Raw genomic sequence first — 19,264 nt, 5'->3', positions numbered from 1 at the left:
ATTGGTACCAGGTAAAATTTCAGTAAATGTTCTGATTAGTAGTAGTATTCTATACCCTACTGTCATCTCCTTATTATCTATCCCTCCTTTATTGTCAAGCTCTTCCCCCTTTGACTCCTATGTTTATTTAGGGCTATCTGCACACAGGACTCACCAATTTGAAAATACCTTGTTTTTGTTGTTTTTGTTTTTTTCTGCAATTGCTGCCACTTTAGCTACCAACCTGGTTTCATTCCTTTCCTTCCTTCCTTCCTTCCTTCCTTCCTTCCTTCCTTCCTTCCTTCCTTCCTTCCTTCCTTCCTTCCTTTTCTTTGTGTGGCCATTTTTTCCCTCTTTCTAGCCTTTCAGTAATCCTGTTTAGTATGCTGTTTACCTGTACCAGTGTGCTTTAATTTTTCTTCCCAGAACTGAGAATAATCATATGACCCAATCTATTGGCCTTTCCTTCATTGGTTCCTGCTTTCTTGAATTGTGCTCTCTGAGATATTCTCCTGCCTCACTGACCCCTTCCTTTCTGTTGCCTTTGCGGAGATTGACTGATACATATGCTCCCACCTTGTTTCCTTCCTTTTCCATGCCGCCTATCATCCATATGCTGGTGACTCCCAAATATTTATCAAGCTCTCTGCTCTCCAGCATCACATCTCCAGTTAGACATTTTGGTGTTTATCATTTTGAAGTCAGTGTGTCTGAAATGAGTCTCATTTTGTTGAAAAAAAAAATTGGCTTCAATTTTAGACTCTCCTATTTCTATCAGTGTTTTCTTTCTCATTATTGCCACCCTTATTACCTAACATCTGAAATTTTGAAGTCAGATCATAAGTGCTCTTCTTGCCCATCTTCTTCTTGCTTTTCTTCCTAAACCAATTTTAGTATCATGACTCTCAGATGTGAAAATCTTTACTGCTGCCCACTGCCGTGGTTAATGATCGGAGGATGTCGTATCTCATGGGTATATTGGAGGTAGAAAAAAAAAGATGAGATACAAATCCTCCTCCTGCACTACTTGGTTTTTTGGTTTTTGTTTTTGTTTTTTTATTGTCTGTCTCTAAACTATGTGCCCTACATATTCTCTTATTTCCACACTTACATCTTTTGTTGTGGTGATCTAGAATGTTCCCTATCTCCCTGCTTATGTGAATTATCTCCCTGCCTGTGCCTTAAAGCCCAGCTCAAATCCCACCACTTGTCTAAATAAAACTTTTCCTTCTCTGTCCCTTAGTCTACATCAGTATTTCCTTGTCAGAACTCCCAGAGGAGTGTGTATTCAGTTTTTATGGTATGTCCGGTATGTTACCTTATTATGCTAGTGTAGTGTGTATGATTCAGTATCTTCCAGCCTCTCTTGTAAACTCCTTAAGCTAAGAAATTGTACCTTGGAACAAATCTTTCAGTATAGTTGGTATTATTAGATAGAGATAAATTTAAGAAAGCTGTTGACAAAAGAAATGAATAAACTTCAGTTTTATGCATAAAATTTAAAAATAGGACAAGACACACCCAGAAATCATAGAAAGGATTGGGAGCATGGTAGGTATCAAACAGTCAGATTTTTCCATAGAGTTCATACTTGTTTATGCTATTCTCATGCAAAAGAAGCTCCCACTTAGTTATACTTTATCAATAAAGGTTCAGTAATTGATAGTAATTGTCCATTTTTCTTCATTTTAATCACTTAGTTTTTTTTTTTCTTAGATGAAGAGGAAGGACTTATTTTGGGTGGAAGTAAAATTAGATACATGAGCTCAACATTCTTTTCCTAGCGATAATGCTCTTAGAACATGCTGGGAAGCATATGATTGGGAAATAAAGGCAGGCTGTTGATGAGGTTTCTAACACCCACCTACTTTAATAGACTGCCTTTCTGTTCTTTGACCTAAACATCTTGCTCTACAGTTGATAACTTTTTTATATTAAGAATACTCCTGGGGCACCTGAATGGCTCAGTTGGTTAAGCGTCCAACTCTTGATTTTGGCTCAGGTCATGATCTCATGCACGGTTCATGAGTTTGAGCCCCACAGTGCTATAAGCACAGAGCCTGTTTGGGATTTTCTCTCTCTCCCTTGCTTTCTGTCCCTCCCCTGCTTGCGTGCGCTCTCTCTCTCTCTCTCTCTCTCTCTCTCGGTGGCTCAGTCGGTTAAGTGTCCTACTCTTGATTTCAGCTCAGGTCATGATCTCACAGTCTGTGAGTTCAAGTCCCATATTGGCTCTGCACTGACAGTGCGGAGCCTGGTTGGGATTCTCTCTCTCTGTCCCTCCCGCTTATATGTGTGTGTGGGGGGGTGTGTGTGGGTGTGTGTGCGTCCACACTCTCTCTCTCTTTGTCCCTCTCTCAAAATAAAAAATAAAATAAAATAAAATAAAAAAGAATATTCCTGGGGTGCCTGGGTGGCTCAGTTGGTTAAGAATCCAACTCTTGATTTTGGCTCAGGTCATGATCTCACAATTTGTGGGATCGAGCCCTGTGTAAGGCTCCGTAAGGACAGCATGCGGCCTGCTTGGGATCCTCTGTCTCCCTGTCTCTTTCCCTCTCTCTCCCTCTCTCTCTCAAAATAAATAAATAAACTTAAAAAAGAATACTCCTATAACTTCCATTTTGAAAATTAGGCCAACATAATGAATGTACCTGATTATTTCTAGTTTTGGATTAGTCTATAGAATTTTTAAAAGCAATTCAATAGCATTTTTATAAGATTTCCAAAATGTGTAAAATTCCCCCTGTTCTCTTTAATAATTCTTCTTCAGGTATAGATATTCTAGTATAAATACATGTCTGTATATATGCTTTGGGGTTTTTAAGTAAGTGTTTTATTCATAAGTTAGTGCTATCTTTGTTTATATTTTGCTCTATTTTATATGAAACAGATGCAAAAGTATTCATGTTGTTAACACTTTGTAGGCTTGTTTGTTTGTTTGTTTGTTTGTTTGTTTATTTTTAAGGTTTTTCTTTATTTTGAGAGAGAAAGCACCAGCAGGGAGGGGGAGAGAGAGAGGAGAGAGCAAGAATCCCAAACAGGTTCCACACTGCCAGCAGGGAGCCTGATGTGGGGCTCTAACTCACAAACCCTGAGATCATGACCTGAGCTGAAGACAGACACTTAACTGACTGAGCCACCCAGGTGCCCCAATACTTCTTAGGTTAATACTGAAGTTACTTCTTCAGTTGTGCAACTGACTTGAGTTGCTAAAATGAATTGTTTTAGTCTTTTAATATAGCAAAGAGTTTTTATTTATTTGTTTAAATTCTCTTTTCACTACCTTTGTAGCACTTCATGGGATATAGAAGGATGGGAATGAGTTTATCATTTTCAGTACCTTGTGTGATTTCTAGAAAACAGGACATTTTCCTTGAAAGTTCTTTTTAAATAAAGCCAAGATACCTTCCCTGATGAGGAACCTTTGCTGTGACTGCTTTGGTATTTTTCTAAAACAAACCTTGGCACTGTGTTACTGTAGTTTTTGTTCACTCCATTCTTGCCATTCTCTAATTGCTGCTATTCTCCTTTCTTCTGTTGATGGAACAGATAGGCAAGTAGAGCATGATCACGGAAAGTAGAGCATAACTAGGAAGGCTTCTGCAAATGTCTTTAGTCACTTACTTCATGGGATGGCATTTGATAGTGCTGAGGTTGTACACAGAGGAGGATTTTCCCAAAGGGCTACCCTAAAGTTAAGAGTCAGTTATCCTAGTTTAGTGGAAGATACTGTTTGTTAGGAGAGCCTGCCACTGCCCTGGTTGAGGGTGAGGTGGGGGTTTGGAGGGGTGAGGGGTGGGTAAGGATCCTTGGGAGATGTGTATCTGTTACCTTCACAGATGTGTATCTGTTACCTACACAGATGTGTATCTGTCACCTTTTGCAGTGAAATTTGATTCTTATTCTTGTAGTGTGTATGTTTGCATCTGTTCATTTTGCTTTTGTGCAAATTAATCATTTTAAATCTGCTTACTGAAAAAGTAGATGCTTTTGTGTATGAGCTAGTGTTGGAATTTTTTAAGAGATCTTTTATCATACTTAGAAATAGACATGGAGAAACATTAATTATAATTAGTTTTGATGTGGACATCTATCCAGCTTAGATACTAATGTGAGGTATTTTCTCAGTAACCTTTCCCTTGGAGGTCTATACTTTTATGTTACTAAGTGGCTTTTTACTGCAGCTAAGAAGTGAGGCTGGGAAATTTAAGTGACTTTGTTTGCTCCGTGGAAGAGAAAGGTCAAGAATGAGTAAATATTATATTGGCTTGTTTATTCCCTTTCCTCTTGCATAAATTTGTCTTCTAAGGGTGTATTCAAAGTGGCTCACTAAAAATGCTAGTTTTGAAAAATAGTTCAGTTTATTAAAGGAAACCAGTATTAATCCTACTATTGGTAGCTTTTACATAAAAATTCAGTCACATCTGAATATATTTTCTTTAACGTTTATTTATTTTTGAGACAGAGAGAGACAGAGCATGAACGGGGGAGGGTCAGAGAGAGGGAGACACAGAATCTGAAACAGGCTCCAGGCTCTGAGCTGTCAGCACAGAGCCCAACGCGGGGCTCAAACTCACGGACCGCGAGATTGTAACCTGAGCCGAAGTCGTTCGCTCAACCGACTGAGCCACCCAGGCGCCCCTACATCTGAATATTTTTATACTGGTGTGAAACCACCAGAGGTATATGATACTTAAACTGCAAACTTGACATTTTTGGATTATGAAAGTAATATTGGTCCATAATTTATAAAATATAGAAAAATATAAAAAGAAAAAGCTCTACAATTTCAGCGAGAGCCATTGTTAACATTTTGCTGTATTTTTAATGAATATACATAAATGGTTTTATATTTATTTGTGATTATACTGTACATGCCTTTGTATTTAGCTTTTAAAAATTAACATTAGGTCCTAGACATTTTCTTACATTACATGACCCTTTTAAGGTAAATTTTGTTTTTAATTAGATTCATAATAAAAGTAGAGACATCAAAATTATATCTATTTATAACATCCAGGTATTATTAGAGATGAAGTCCAAGATTTGGTGTGGGTGGGGGGTGAGGGGGGAGGCAGGAGGTTGAGAGAGGTTGGGAACTTAGAGTGTTTGAGGATGGGAGTAGGTAACAGATATTTTTTCCTTTTCCCACCCCTGCACATTTTTAGTTAAGGGGAAAAAGAAAAAAGATTTTTTCCACAGGATTCTTAAAAAATGCTTTTTAGGCCAGCATATCATTATATATAAACTATATAATAATAACTTTATAACCAAAGTAAGGTATTTATGATGGATTATATTCTCAAATCAGTAAAATTACTTTAGAGCTGCAGGTGGCATTTAAAAAATATTTTATAATTGACTTATAAGAAATTTTCAATCCACTGTAGTTTTTCAAGTTACTGTGTTAAAGTGAACCTGCCTTCCTGAAGAGTAAGCATATAGGGTCACCTGGGTGGCTCAGGTGGTTGAGCATCCCACTCTTACTTTTGACTCAGGTCATGATCTGACAGTTTGTGGGATTGAGCCCCATTTTGGCTCCAGGATGATCATGGAACCTGTTTGAGATTCTCCCATTCTCTCCCTCTGCCCCTCTCCCGAACTTGCGTACTCTCTCTCTTTTAAAAAAAATAATAGTACATAATATTATGTAAAAAAGCACAAATATAAACGCTTAAAAATGTAAGAAAGGTATATGTTATAGTAAAATGCTAAAGCAGTAAAGATTATTTCCACATACAGTAATGGAGATTTTAAATGTCAGATCAGTCTTGGTCTATAGACTATAAAAATATTGAACCAGTACAGAAACTTAAGTGGTATTTTAACAAAAACCATTTATTAGGTCAGTTTGAGGCTACTATTAATATTTACTTATAGTTTAAATACAGGGTGAAGCTTTTCACAGCATGTTAAAAGAACATAAAATCCTTTCTTTCTATCAACCTCAGGCACATTTTCCAATAGTTTCTCCCAGGTACTAGAAACTTTGTGATAGTTACAAATCATTGTTTAATCATCTGGAATGTGCTAGCATTATACTAGATTGTGGAACCTCAAAGAAAGGTGAGACATTGGTTTTGTCCTTCAGCAGCTTATTATTTAGAGGTAACTATAATACAGTGTAGTAAGTGTGGTAATAGAGGTTAGGTACAAACTGCTGTAAGAACATAAGTAAAGGAAGCTCAAGGTGAGTCCGAGGAGATTAAATTTGACTGGGCTTTGAAGAATGAATAGTGTTTCCAGATAATCATGGTATGGAAGGGCACTCAAGGAAGAAGAAATGGCTTAGGCAAAAGGCACAGGGACATTGAAGTATATTGTGTCTTGGAGAAAGAAGATGGTGTATTGAGGCTGGGGCACTGGTGAATATAAGGAAAAGAGGGTAATAGAAGAGAAAGGATAATGTGGGGCCCAGAATTAAAGGTTCTAATGTACCTTGCAGGCAGTTTTACTTTATCCCACAGATAAGAGGGAGCCATTATGTATTTTATAGCAGAGTGACTAAAGAACTCTTCTTTACAATGAATTGTTTTCTTAAGAAAGTTGGACATGTGTAATAGGAAGAAACAAAGGCAGAAAAATAAAGCATGAGTCACGGAAAGGACAATGAAAACTAGCATGTATTTATTGAGGGCCAATGCCAGGTGCATATCTAAAACAACATCTTCATTTTGAGTATGGTTCAGTTAATAGTATAGGCAAGGTTAAAAATTTAGGCATGAAAAAATATTAGGCATTCTGGGAAATTGATGATAAAATACTAGTGGAGCTTACCATTACGAATCTATGATCACATAGACTCATGGAATTTACGCACAAGAAGGGTTTCATGATCATCTATTGTGTTGGCCCTTTTAAAGGAACTTTTTAAAGAAAGCAGCATGATAGTAGTTGCACTTTTAGATTAATCAGTTGGTTGAGAAAATATAAGTAAAAATCAGTTATTAAAAGCATTGTTCAATGTTTTATTTAATCACCCAAGCATCTACATGTATTTAAGAAATAGTGGTGTACTTGTGAAAGTTTAATCTGTAGACACTGTGTATAGCTTAGTGATTAAGAGCTCAGACTCTAGAATCAGAACCTAGTTTGAATCCATCACCTGTTAACTGTAACTTTGGACAAGTACTTGCCCATCTGTGCCTCAGTTTTCTCATTTGTAAAATGTGATTAACAATAGTACCTACTTCATAGGTCAGTCATATGGATTATAAATGAATTCATGTATGTAAGGAGCCTGGACCAATACCTAGCACATTATAAGGGCTATTGTAGACGTCCTTGTTTTGTATAAATCGTGTGTAATTCAGAACCTTCTAAGTTTTTCTTTTGTTGTTCTTAGATTCTTACTCTGATGAATGATTGTTGGGGTCTTTGAACGGTATGTTAGTAAAAAGATATCATTATTTTTAGGGGTGCATGAATGGTTCTCCATATCCAGAATAGACAAAGCTTTTAGAGATGGAAAGTAGATTGGTGGTTGCCTAGGGCTGGGGATATTGGGAAGGAAATAGAGAGTGACTTGCTAGTGGGTATGGGGTTTCTTTTTGGGGCAATGAAAATGTTCTAAAAGAAATTGTGATGGTTGCACAGCTCTGTAAAGGTACTAAAAACCATTGAATTGTACACTTTAAATGGGTGAGTTGTTCAGTATATTTATCTTAGTAAAGCTGTTCTAGAAAATGAATAAAATTATTGGTATATATGAAGGAGACTTAGGGAAGGGAGGTGGTTGTAATGGTACTGGCGATGCTTGATGAGGAAGGCCTCACTGAGAAGGTTATGGTTGAGCAAAGACTTGAAAGAGATGAGGGACTGAGCCATATGGATACCTGGGGGGAGAACTTTCTAGGAAGAAGGGGTAATCAGTGGAAGATCTTGAGAGGAACCTGTTGGAGGAGCAGCAGTGAGGCCTAGAGTGGCTGAGCAAGGGAGAGTGCAGTAGGAAACGAAGTTGAGAGATATAGGGCACCGTGAGGACTTTTTATAGAAAGGGAGATGGGGAGTCAATGCAGAGTTTTGAGTAGAGGAGTGACTCATCTGACACAGGTTTTTAACAGTGGCTGATGTGCTGAAAATAAACTGTAGGTAGCCTGGGTGGAAGCAGGGAAACCAGTTAGAAGGCAGCAATCCAGGAGGAGATAATAGTGACCTGGACCAAGGTAGAGGAAAAAAAATGGTCAGTTTGAATATATTCTGAAGGAAGAAGCAGTAAGATTTGCTGACAGATGGAGATGAGATGTGAGAGAAAGAGAAGAGTCAAAGAAGATGCTGCTCTTTTTGGCCAGAGAAACTGAGGGGGAAGACTGAAGATAAAGCAGATTTGGGGGGTGGAAATGCCAGGAGTTCTGTTTTTGACATGTTCAAGAAGTTCATCGGACATCGAAGGACAGATTTGAGTAAGCAAATTGGATTTTAAAACCTGGAGTCTAGGGAAGAAATCCTCAAGTAAAGACCGTTATTTAAAGCTAGGATTCCTCCAATCCACCAACATAATATGCTGAATAAGATGAGACTTTATTTTCCCTTAAGGTAATCTTTTAAAAATTGTTAACCTTCCCCTCTCTCCAAAGATAATAAATATGTTAATTTTCTTGTATTTCAGGATCTTCAAGATGAAGTTCAAAGGGAGAATACTAATCTGCAAAAATTACAGGCCCAGAAACAGCAAGTACAGGAACTCCTTGATGGACTAGATGAGCAGAAATCCCAGCTGGAGGAGCAACTGAAGGAAGTTAGAAAGAAATGCGCTGAGGAGGCCCAGCTGGTAAAGTGGCCATTTGCTGCTGTCTGTATCCATACCTTGGTTGCTTTTCCTGGTGTAAGATGGGAACATGCTTTGCTTATTATTGTTGTTGCTGTTGTTGTTAGGTGGCAATCTAATCAACAGTTGGGGCACATGAAGGAGTTGGAGCACTGTTCATCCGGAAATTACAGGCCCTCTTTAGGGGAAAGAGGGCCCTTAATGTACTACTTTTCTAAATTTTAGCTGAAAGTATGGTACCTATACCTTCAAGTTCCCTCTATTCATCCCCTAATTGCCCTTTTCTACCAAAAATATAAACTTCAAAAAACACCACAATAGTAAACTAAACAAATAAACATATTTGCATTATGGAACATTTTAATGACATCTCTTTTTTATCTCTCTTTCTTCTCATTCACTTCCATGTGATAGATCTCATCCCTGAAAGCTGAATTGACTAGTCAAGAATCACAGATCTCCACTTACGAGGAAGAGCTGGCCAAAGCTAGGGAGGAGCTGAGTCGCTTACAGCAAGAAACGGCAGAATTGGAGGAGAGTGTGGAGTCAGGGAAGGCTCAGCTCGGACCTCTTCAGCAGCACCTCCAAGATTCACAACAGGAAATCAGTTCAGTAAGTCTTTGTGACAGCGAGAAACATGCTCAAACGGGGCCTCACCATATCCTCTTAGTGAATAATACTTGTGTTCCTTTACCCTCTGCCTAGTTTATTATTCATTTTTCATTAATTTTGTACAAATAGGTTTTTTGTTGCCTGTCATAAATTGAGACTGTTATACATCGTGTATCTGATTATTATCATTGGAGTCCTGGTTAAGAGTATGGGTTTTGTGGTTACATGGTTTAGGTTTAAGTGCTGTCTCTGCCACTTAACTGTGTGAATTACCTTAGTATCAGATTCCTTATCTTTGCAATTAGAAAATTAACAGTACTTCTACCTTTTAGGTCTGTTGTAAGGATTAAATGCAATGTAAAGGCTTAAATAACTGTGAGACATTTTAGCGTAGTGTTTGGTACATAAATGCTTGCTAACTGTTGCTTATTTTTGTAAATAACAAAATTTACAAAATTGGGATTCTGATCTTAAAACCAGTTTTGCTCATTTGGAGACCTTTATTTTTTTTATTAGAAAATTGTTCTTTGTATAGATAAACGTGCCATGTTGTGTGAGTCCAGAGTATAGACCTTTTGCTTTGTTTTTTTCTGGGCTTCCCTATGTGGAGAATAGTATTTTGTAGAATGATAGTTAGATGGTTAGTTAGGAGCAGAGAGATCATGTAGCTCATTCCTTTCATTTTGAATTTGAACCAGCTAAAGCCAAGGAACATTAAGCAACTCACCTATGGTTACATAGCCTTTAAAAAGGAGCCACAGCCTAGAATGCAGATCTTCTAACATGTAGTCCAATGTTCTCAGTTAATTATTATGTATAATGAAGCCCTACCCTTAATATATTTCCTTCCCCTCTCTTGTAGGTGAATACCTACTCACTCATCTTGCAAGACATAGCTTAACTTCTTATTTCTTTATAGCATTTTCTGAACCCTGCCTTTATTGGACTCGACTTCTGTTACGGCATTCGTAACATTTTCCCCTAAATATTTGTTTCTGTGTCTGTCTCCCCAAGCAGACTGAGCTTTTTGGTCTAGAAACTTACACATTTTTTTTCTGTCATCATTTAGCGTAGTTCTTATCCCAGTATAGGTACTCAATATACAGGTAACCCAAAAGAATGCTATCCTAGTGAGACTGCTACCAACTGAATGAATATTCTTTAAAATAATTTTCTTCTTTGAGTTTTTTTTAAAATTGGTTTTTTGAGGTATAATTTACATACCATAAAATTCACAGCTTTTAAGGGTACATACAATTCAGTGATTTTCAGTAAATTTAGAATTGTTCAAACATCACAATCCAGTTTTAGAACATCTCTATCACTCCTAAAAGATCCCTTGTGCCCATCTGTGTGAGTCCCCACTTCTACCCCTAAGTAATTACTAATCTGCTTTCTATTTCTATAGATTTGCCTTTTTGAGCACTTCATGTAGATGAAATCAAACACTGTGCAGCCTTTTTCATGTGGTTTCCTTCACACGCATAATGTTTTTGAGGCTCATCTGTGTTGTAGCATGTATCAACATTTATTTCATTGTATATTTATAAAGTATCTTGTTTATCTATTCACTGATTAATGGGCATTTGGATTCTTTCTGCTTCTTGGCTATTATGAATAATGCTGCTATGAACATTTGCATACAATTCTTCATATGGACATGTGTTTTCCTTTCTCCTGGATATGGAATAGTTGGTTATATTGTGAAGTTCTGATTAAATTTTTTTTTTTAATTTTTTTTTTTTTTTTTTTTTTTTTTTTTTTTAACTTTAGGAGCACCTGGGTGGCTCAGTTGGTTAAGTGTCCGACTTTGGCTCAGGTCATGATCTCGCAGATCATAAGTTCGAGCCCCACATTGGGCTCTGTGCTGATGGCTCAGAGCCTGGAGCCTGCTTCAGATTCTGTGACTCCTTCTCTCTCTGTCCCTCCCCACTTGTGCTCTGTCTCTCTCAAAAACAAATAAACATTAAAAAAAATTTTTTTAAACTTTAAATTGCCAAACTGTTTTCCAAAGTCACTGTACCATTTCACATTCCCACTAGCAATATATGAGGGTTCCAGTTTCTCCACAATGTTAACAACACTTTATTGCCTACCTAACTGATTATAATTGTTCTAGTGTGTGTGAAGTGGTGTCCCATAGTTTCTAATTTGCATTTTTCTAATGACTAGTGATGTTAAGCATCTTTTCATGTGCTTATTAGCCATTCGTAAATCCTCTTGGATGAAATGTCTGTGTAAGTCTTTTGACCATTTTAAAAAATTGGATTGTCTAATTATTATGAAATTACAAGCATTTAAAAAAATATATTTTGGATATAGGTTCTTTATCAGATATTTGATTAGCAAATAATTTCTCCCCATATCATGCTTGTCTTTTCATTTTCTTTGAGGTTTTTGAAAGGAGACTTTTTTCAAAGGAAGGAACATAAATGAGAAAAGTAGAAAGGACTCTGGATATTATAAATTATTACCAAGAAAATAAAAACAGTATTTATGAGCAAGGAAAATAATCTCAGCAAAATATTCTACCAAGTGTGCCAGAAGATATTTGGGATCTGTGGAAGGAATTATATCCTTGCATCTGATCTCCAAACCTTAAAAACAAACATACCAGGGGCACCTGTCTGGCGCAGTCAGTAGAGCATGGGACTCTTGATCTTGGGGTCATACGTTCAAGCCCCATGTTGGGTGTAGAGTTTACTTAAAAAATAAAAATAAATAAAAAATAAATAAAAAAGGAAAGAACAAACATAGCAATTTCTTACATTTGACTGAGTGACTTGTGTCTTTCCCACAAAGGGCAGTATTTTCCCATGGGTCTATAAAAATGAAAATCCAGTTGTAAATTTTCCTGCGGTTTTAATTGCCCTTTAAAGCCAGACAGCTTTTCTGGTAAAAGGAATAATTGAAGAAAAATTTTCTGATTTGCTGAATTTTCATCTTCTTACCTTGTATTTATGGTAAGAAAAAGCAAAGAACCTCTGGCTTTAAGTCTATGTATCTTACTTACATGATACATACTATTTTAATCTATGTGTTTCTGGCATTCTGATAGAGCTTGTGTTAGTTGTGTGATTTTTTTTCTCTATATCCTCTAAGTTTATGCAGAGACTAAGGAAGAAGAGAGTTGCGTGAGAGAGCGAGACACGGGAAAGCCTAGTTTTGTTCAAGATTTTATTGTCTCAGAAGTAATTATAAGGAATAAATTGTCCTACATAGAACTCTTTGATTGGCAAGTATTTCCACATACTGCTTCATCTATATGATGGGTATTTAAGGTTTGAAAATTCTTTTAATTATTTATTCATTCATTCATTCATTCATTTATTTTTAAGTTTTTTATTTAAGTCACTTCTACACCCAACATGGGGCTCGAACTCACAATCCTGAGATCAAGAGTCACATGCTTTTCCAACTGAGCTAGTTAAGTACCCCAAGGTTTTAAATTTTAGACTGTAAAGGTGTAGTGGGTATTGAAATTTATTTAATGGTCATGATAAAATTCTTTTAAAAAATGAAATAAAGCAAGAGTGTCCTGAAGCGTTCAAAGCTTTTGAGTCTTTGGTGCTGCTAATCACTGAGGTGTTCATTATTTCAGACTCCATGAAGCCGACCCAACTTGACATCCACTGATAACTGGAAGCGAATAAATGTCATCTTATCGCTCCTCAAATGCTTGCAGCCTGGTGTGTTAAAATAATTTTGTGAGCTTTAGGAGGTTCAGTCAGGAACAAGAAAAAAGTCAGAAATGGGAAAATATAGAGGAGATATTGGGCAGCTCTGAAGCAGATGGACAAGGGGAGAGCTGTGCCTCTGGTCCCCACGGAAAACATCTCCCTGGCCTGTATAGTCAGTGATTGTGCCCAACTCAGTGAGAAACACTGCCTTACCCATAAACATAAAATTGTTTTATCCAAATAGCATAAAATTGTTTTATACATGCACATTTGTTCTCCTCATATACATTGCAAGTATTTAATGTATAAAAGATCAAATTAACTGTTGTTAATAATGGAGCACTGCACTATGTACATTTGTAAAAATAGCAAGTGAGAAGTCTGATAATTCTACCTCCTGGAGAAAAACAATGTTTGCAGTATGGTATCTTTTTAGAATTCTGTCTGCACATGGATGCACCTGTCTTTGTGTGCCTGTGCATTCATATATATACTTATACCGGTTGTTTTTGTTTAGAAAAAATAAAGACATACTTTGTATTTGAAAAAATGAATACAAATAAAAATGAAATAAGACAGAATAGGAAACATCAGGGTGCATTACATGGCATAAGGATAAGTACTATCATGAAATTTTTTCACGATTGTATGTGTATATATGTGTGTGTGCATGTGTGTAAATTATTTATATGGATCAGTGTATCTATATATGTGTTTATGTACATGCATATTCAAATAAATACATATATATTTACTGTGTTAGGGTGTAAAATCTATTTCTTTCTATGGATTAAAGTAAAAAAATATTTATAAGCCACAACTCAATAGCACTAGGAATATACAAGGCATATGCTATGTGTTACAAATGTGTAGTATTTTGGATTGTTAGTTTAAATTCTCAATACAGTACAGTTTGGTAGATACATATGCTTACTGATAATCCACTGTTTAAATTTATAAACACAATACTTGTGTCCATTCAATGAACATAAAAGCACTTACGGTGTACATCATTGTGCTAGATGTTGGACATACAAAGTTGATGGCAAAAGTTGTGGTCCCTGCCCACAAAGAGATCAAGGTCTTTAACTTTTTAAATGTGGAATGAATTAGTGGAAAAGAAATAGGAAAATTTAATTGGTATAATAGTGAGAAATGCAGTGTGCTAGGCACTTTTATACTCAATGTCCACTGTTTACACAGACCTTTACATTTTACAGAGTTTTTTCAAAAATTTCTGCTTCATTTAATCATCTGTGGAGATAGTTCTTACTTCATGGGTTGAGAAGTGGAAGCTTGGAGACTAAACTTTGACTAAGAGAGTTGAAGGTGATAGAGCTTGATTGACATCTGTCTCCCAGTCCAAAATAGTGTTCCTTTCTCAGCTGATGACCCTGAAAAGACCTTTGGTAAATTACAGATTCCAAAATGAGCAACTTAAAAACCTTATGCAGAAAATAAGGTTAGGGGTATTGAGACTTGATTTATGAAATGCTAATAGGTAATTTTTATGTTTCCTAAAACAAAACAAAACAACCACACAACATGCTAATAAATAAAGGGAATTCCAATGTAGCATGAAAAATATATTTTATGAAAAATGGGCACTATTCAGTAAAATTCCATTCATTACTCCTTTTCACTAGAAACATATTTTTTTAATGTTTATTTATATCTGAAAGAGAGAGATACAGCGCATGAGTGGGGAGGGGCAGAGAGAGAGGGAGACACAGAATCTGAAGCAGGCTCCAGGCTCCAAGCTGTCAGCACAGAGCCCGATGCGGGGCTTGAACTCACAAACCATGAGAGCATGACCTGAGCCAAAGGTGGACACACAACTGTCTGAACCATCCAGGCACCCCAACTAGAAACATATTTTGATTCTGACCTCTCTTCAGTTTCTTTGAGATGTTTGTTAATTTATTTTTCTTTATTATAGTTGTTGGTATCAATAAGCATTTTTTTCCTGCTTCTGGTCCCAATCTTTTTCTTTCAATACTGAATATTACAGCTTATTGAATTCTGCCTCTGTGTCCCCCTATTGTCCCAGAAATATAAAGTCACTTGGATACTGAAATCCAAAATACTTTGTCCTTTATTTAACATGTTTAGAATAGCTTAGTTTTAGAGACCATTCCTAGGACTCTAGCCCATTAATAAATAATGCCAGAGCATAGGACAGTAGTTCATTTTACCTTCGTCTTCACTCCTTTCCTTCCCAATAGGAGTGTAGATGGCTCCAAACCCTGGTGTGCTCTCCCTCAACTTCCTTTATTTCTTCCACGCTTCATCACAAAATCTTCTCTTGCTCTCTTACTTTGCTATCTTTTTCCCAATACCCTGACATTTTACCCAATTATACCTAAAGGACACCAAAATGCAGATATTTGAATCAAAATTCTTGAAACTTTCAAAAGATGTACAAAAGCAAATCCATTTTTACTGGAATTTCAGGAGAACTTTCTGGGATGGATTACTGAAATCTCTAAGTCATACTGCATCCCCAGAGGATTCTCCTTAATGGAAGCAAATTTATCTTTGACTCAGTCTAAGGGTATAGCTATTTCTCTGTTGTGAGTCTTTCTAGTAATAAATTCTGTTTTGTATTTCTACTTTGTGTTGACAGATGCAAATGAAACTGATGGAGATGAAAGAGCTGGAAAACCATAATAATCAGTTAAATTGGTGCAGTAGCCCACACAGCATTCTTGTAAATGGTGCTACAGATTATTGCAGCCTCAGCACCAGCAGCAGTGAAACAGCTAACCTTAATGAGCATGCTGAAGGCCAAGGCAACCTGGAGTCTGAGCCCATACACCAGGAATCTCCAGTGAGTCTAATAGTTACATAACCTCCATAATCAACTTCAGAAGAAGAAAAGTTTTTGTTGACATCATACTTGATATAAATATGTGGCCTTGCCTCATCTAAGGATGGTTGAATTTTGTTTTTGTTTTTTTTCCCTCTAAGAGGCAGATAGTAGGTATTGATTCAGCAGTTCTAACAGTTTTAATTAGTGTAAAATATAATTTCAATCAATTAATTATAAAGTGTGTTTTCTTTTTTTTTTTTTTTTTTTTTTTCAACGTTTTTTATTTATTTTTGGGACAGAGAGAGACAGAGCATGAACGGGGGAGGGGCAGAGAGAGAGGGAGACACAGAATTGGAAACAGGCTCCAGGCTCCGAGCCATCAGCCCAGAGCCTGACGCGGGGCTCGAACTCACGGACCGCGAGATCGCGACCTGGCTGAAGTCGGACGCTTAACCGACTGCGCCATCCAGGCGCCCCTAAAGTGTGTTTTCAAAACAGCTCTATAGATAGTAACTTTATAAAACATTTTTTAAGTACTCTCACCCGATGCTGAAAGTAATTCTTTATTTCATAATGTTGAGGACATTTATTTACCAGCTGTTTAGAGAGCACCAGCTATGTGCAGCAGTGCTGCTGTATTATGTGTGAGAGCTGCAGACACAAAAGACTTTAGCCCTGCCTTTAAGTAGCATACAGTCTAGTAGTGTTACACTGTGTTAAAGGGCTGTGTTAAAGGGCTGTGATAAAGGAAGCACAGGATATTTAGGAAGGACAGCTTGGAGGGGGCTCAAGATTTTGTAGAGAAAGGTATACAGGTGAGTTTCAGAGTAAGAAGGGTTAAGTAAAGAAGAAGGTGCTATGTTCATGGCAGAGAAAACAGCATTTGCATAGGTATGAGATGGGAGAAAACATGCCTCATAGGGTCACAAGAAGTTCTTGAAGGCCATCTTGTGATGGTGGGGAGAGTATTGATAGGAGATGAGGCTTTCTTATAGTGGCTACCTGCATTACCTCTTTCTTAAAATAGAGATGTCTGCACCCCATTCCAAACTTGCTGAACTAGAGTTTCTGGAATGGTGCCAGGTACATATATTTTTACAAAAAAATTCCACAAGTGATTATGATGTGTACCTGGATAAAAATGACCACTTTTAGGTTACAAAGGGCTAGAGAGTAAGATATTCGGATTCATCTTGAAGGATTGGGTGATTTATTTTATTGCACTGAGTAGCCACTGAAGAATTATAAGCAAGAAGTGACATGATTGTATTTACCTTTTAGAAAATGTAGAAAATGGATTCAGGAGTGGGACTGGACACATAGATTTGTTAAGAAACTATCGGAATGGTCTGTGTGATACTGTTTTAGCCTAAACTTAAGCAGTAATTGGAGGAATGATGATGAGAAGAATACAAGCTTGAGAAATATAAAAGATATAAAATTAACAAACTGATTTTTATTTAGGCATTGCAATCTTGGATTCATTATATAATATTCTTTTAAGTACAAAAGGCAGATTACTCGGTTATCCTTCAAAAACATAGGGTGATATGAAATGGAGATTTCTGCCACTTCTTAAGCCCTTTTACCTACTGGTCAAAATCCAGAAAGCAATGGGAAACCACTGAAGAAAGTTTAACCAGAAGGGTCATGATCAGACTCACATTTTAGATCTATTATTTTGGCTACTATAAGAAGGATTGATTGGAAGGGCACATATTGGAAGCAGGAAGTCATTTGGAAGGTTTTTACAGTGAGCTAGAGACCAGAATGATGATACTATAAATGGATGATAGTGACAGTGAGGATGAAAAGGAATGGATTTGAGAAGAAGGTAGGAGGTTGACTCAGCAAGACTTGGAAGCTAGCTGGGGGATGACCAAAGGGAAGTAGTTAAGGATGACCTGAAGTTTTCTGGCCTGATTGACTTCGATACTTGATGATACCATTTTCCTAAGAAAGCTTTTAAGAGAAGAACTCATTTAATGAATATGTTCTGTTTGTCTTTTGTATTTTTTAGTATGTTTTGGTTATCCTTTGTTAGTTTCCTATGACAAGTAGAAAATACATTGTTAGTCCATGTAACATTAATATTTTGTAGGCAAGAAGTAGTCCTGAAATACTGCCTTCTGGTGTGACTGATGACAACGAAGCCGTGACTACAGCTGTTAGTGAGAAAGTTTGTTCTGAATTTAATAGTGACAGACATTCAAAAGAGGTAAAAAATAATTTTATATGTAAGTGTTCTTTTACTGGTTTTTCTGGATGGGTTATATACTGTTTTAGGCTAAGGAAAGAAAAATGTGTTAAGTGAACTTTATGACTATAGAAATATTTGTTATATTACCTTTCATTGATTTTTCATAGCATGTTATATTTTAAAATGTTACATCTTAAAACTGGTTCCTAAAACAATATTTTTTAATTTAAAATTATTTTTAGGGAGATCCATTTAATGTAGAATCAAGTTCACTGCCTGATCCAGTTGCAGATACAAACTTGGATTTTTTCCAGTCTGATCCTTTTATTGGCAGTAAGTACTCTTATTTTTATATTATGGGTTTACCAGAAAAAAAGGCTTTTTAATATATAAACTGTATAAGAATTTCATATATAAATTATATAAGAATTAGTTTTGAGAGCCTACTTATTACAACAAAAATAGAGGGGAGTAGAGATGTGATATGTTTGTACTTGCTGTATTTGTCCTCTTCAGGCAACTAACTTGTGGGACTAAGCCACTGATTATGTCTTACGAGCCTCTGATTAAGAGCATTTTTCTTCTTCAGAATAAGAATCAAAAGAAAGAGATATTATGGACCAGGAGAAGAGATTAGGTACTCTTAAGTCAACCAGCAATTTTTACTACTAAAGTGCCCACACCGTGCTTTTAAAACAATGGAATCTATAGCAATTAGAAGCCTGATCCCTGCTCTTAAGGTGCCTAATGTGTTATTGAAGAAATAAATATAAGTTTAATAATTTAAAATACCTTATATTAATGTAAACTGTGTTATATACCACTGTGTCAAAGCTCTTTTTGCAATTTATTTCCAAATCAGTTTGTGAAACTGATAGGTCAGTTTACAACAGTTTTATTTTTATTTATTATTACTTTCTAAGTTTATTTATTTATTTAGAGAGAGAGGGGCAAGGAGGGACAGAGAGGGGGAGAAAGGATCCCAAGCAGGCTCCCCACTGTAAGTGCAGAGCCCAACATGGGGTCCAATCCCACAAACCATGAGATCATGGCCTGAGCCAAAATCAAGTTGGACGCCCAACCGACTGAGCCACCCAGGCCCCCTAAGTTTTTATTTCAAATCCAATTAGTTAATATACAGTGTAATATTAGTTTCAGGTGTAGAATTTAGTGATTCATCACTTATGTACAACACCTGGTGCTCATCACAAGTACCC

At 36.6% G+C, this 19,264-nt stretch overlaps 1 protein-coding gene across 3 annotated transcripts in view; it reads left to right on the top strand.

Annotated features, from left to right (window-relative positions):
* EPS15 (epidermal growth factor receptor pathway substrate 15) overlaps positions 1 to 19,264 on the top strand; it is an 87,716-nt gene that overhangs the window by 27,675 nt on the left and 40,777 nt on the right. For all 3 annotated transcript variants that reach the window (XM_042997137.1, XM_007077222.3, XM_042997138.1), the window contains 5 exons: positions 8,585 to 8,746; positions 9,158 to 9,355; positions 15,662 to 15,865; positions 17,949 to 18,065; positions 18,290 to 18,380. In XM_042997137.1, the coding sequence (XP_042853071.1) occupies positions 8,585 to 8,746; positions 9,158 to 9,355; positions 15,662 to 15,865; positions 17,949 to 18,065; positions 18,290 to 18,380 (772 nt within the window). The remainder of the gene's footprint in view (positions 1 to 8,584; positions 8,747 to 9,157; positions 9,356 to 15,661; positions 15,866 to 17,948; positions 18,066 to 18,289; positions 18,381 to 19,264) is intronic.

Source organism: Panthera tigris, chromosome C1 (genome assembly GCF_018350195.1).
Source record: "Panthera tigris isolate Pti1 chromosome C1, P.tigris_Pti1_mat1.1, whole genome shotgun sequence".
Lineage (NCBI taxonomy): Eukaryota > Metazoa > Chordata > Mammalia > Carnivora > Felidae > Panthera > Panthera tigris.
This window is presented reverse-complemented; position numbering and strand designations above follow the sequence as displayed.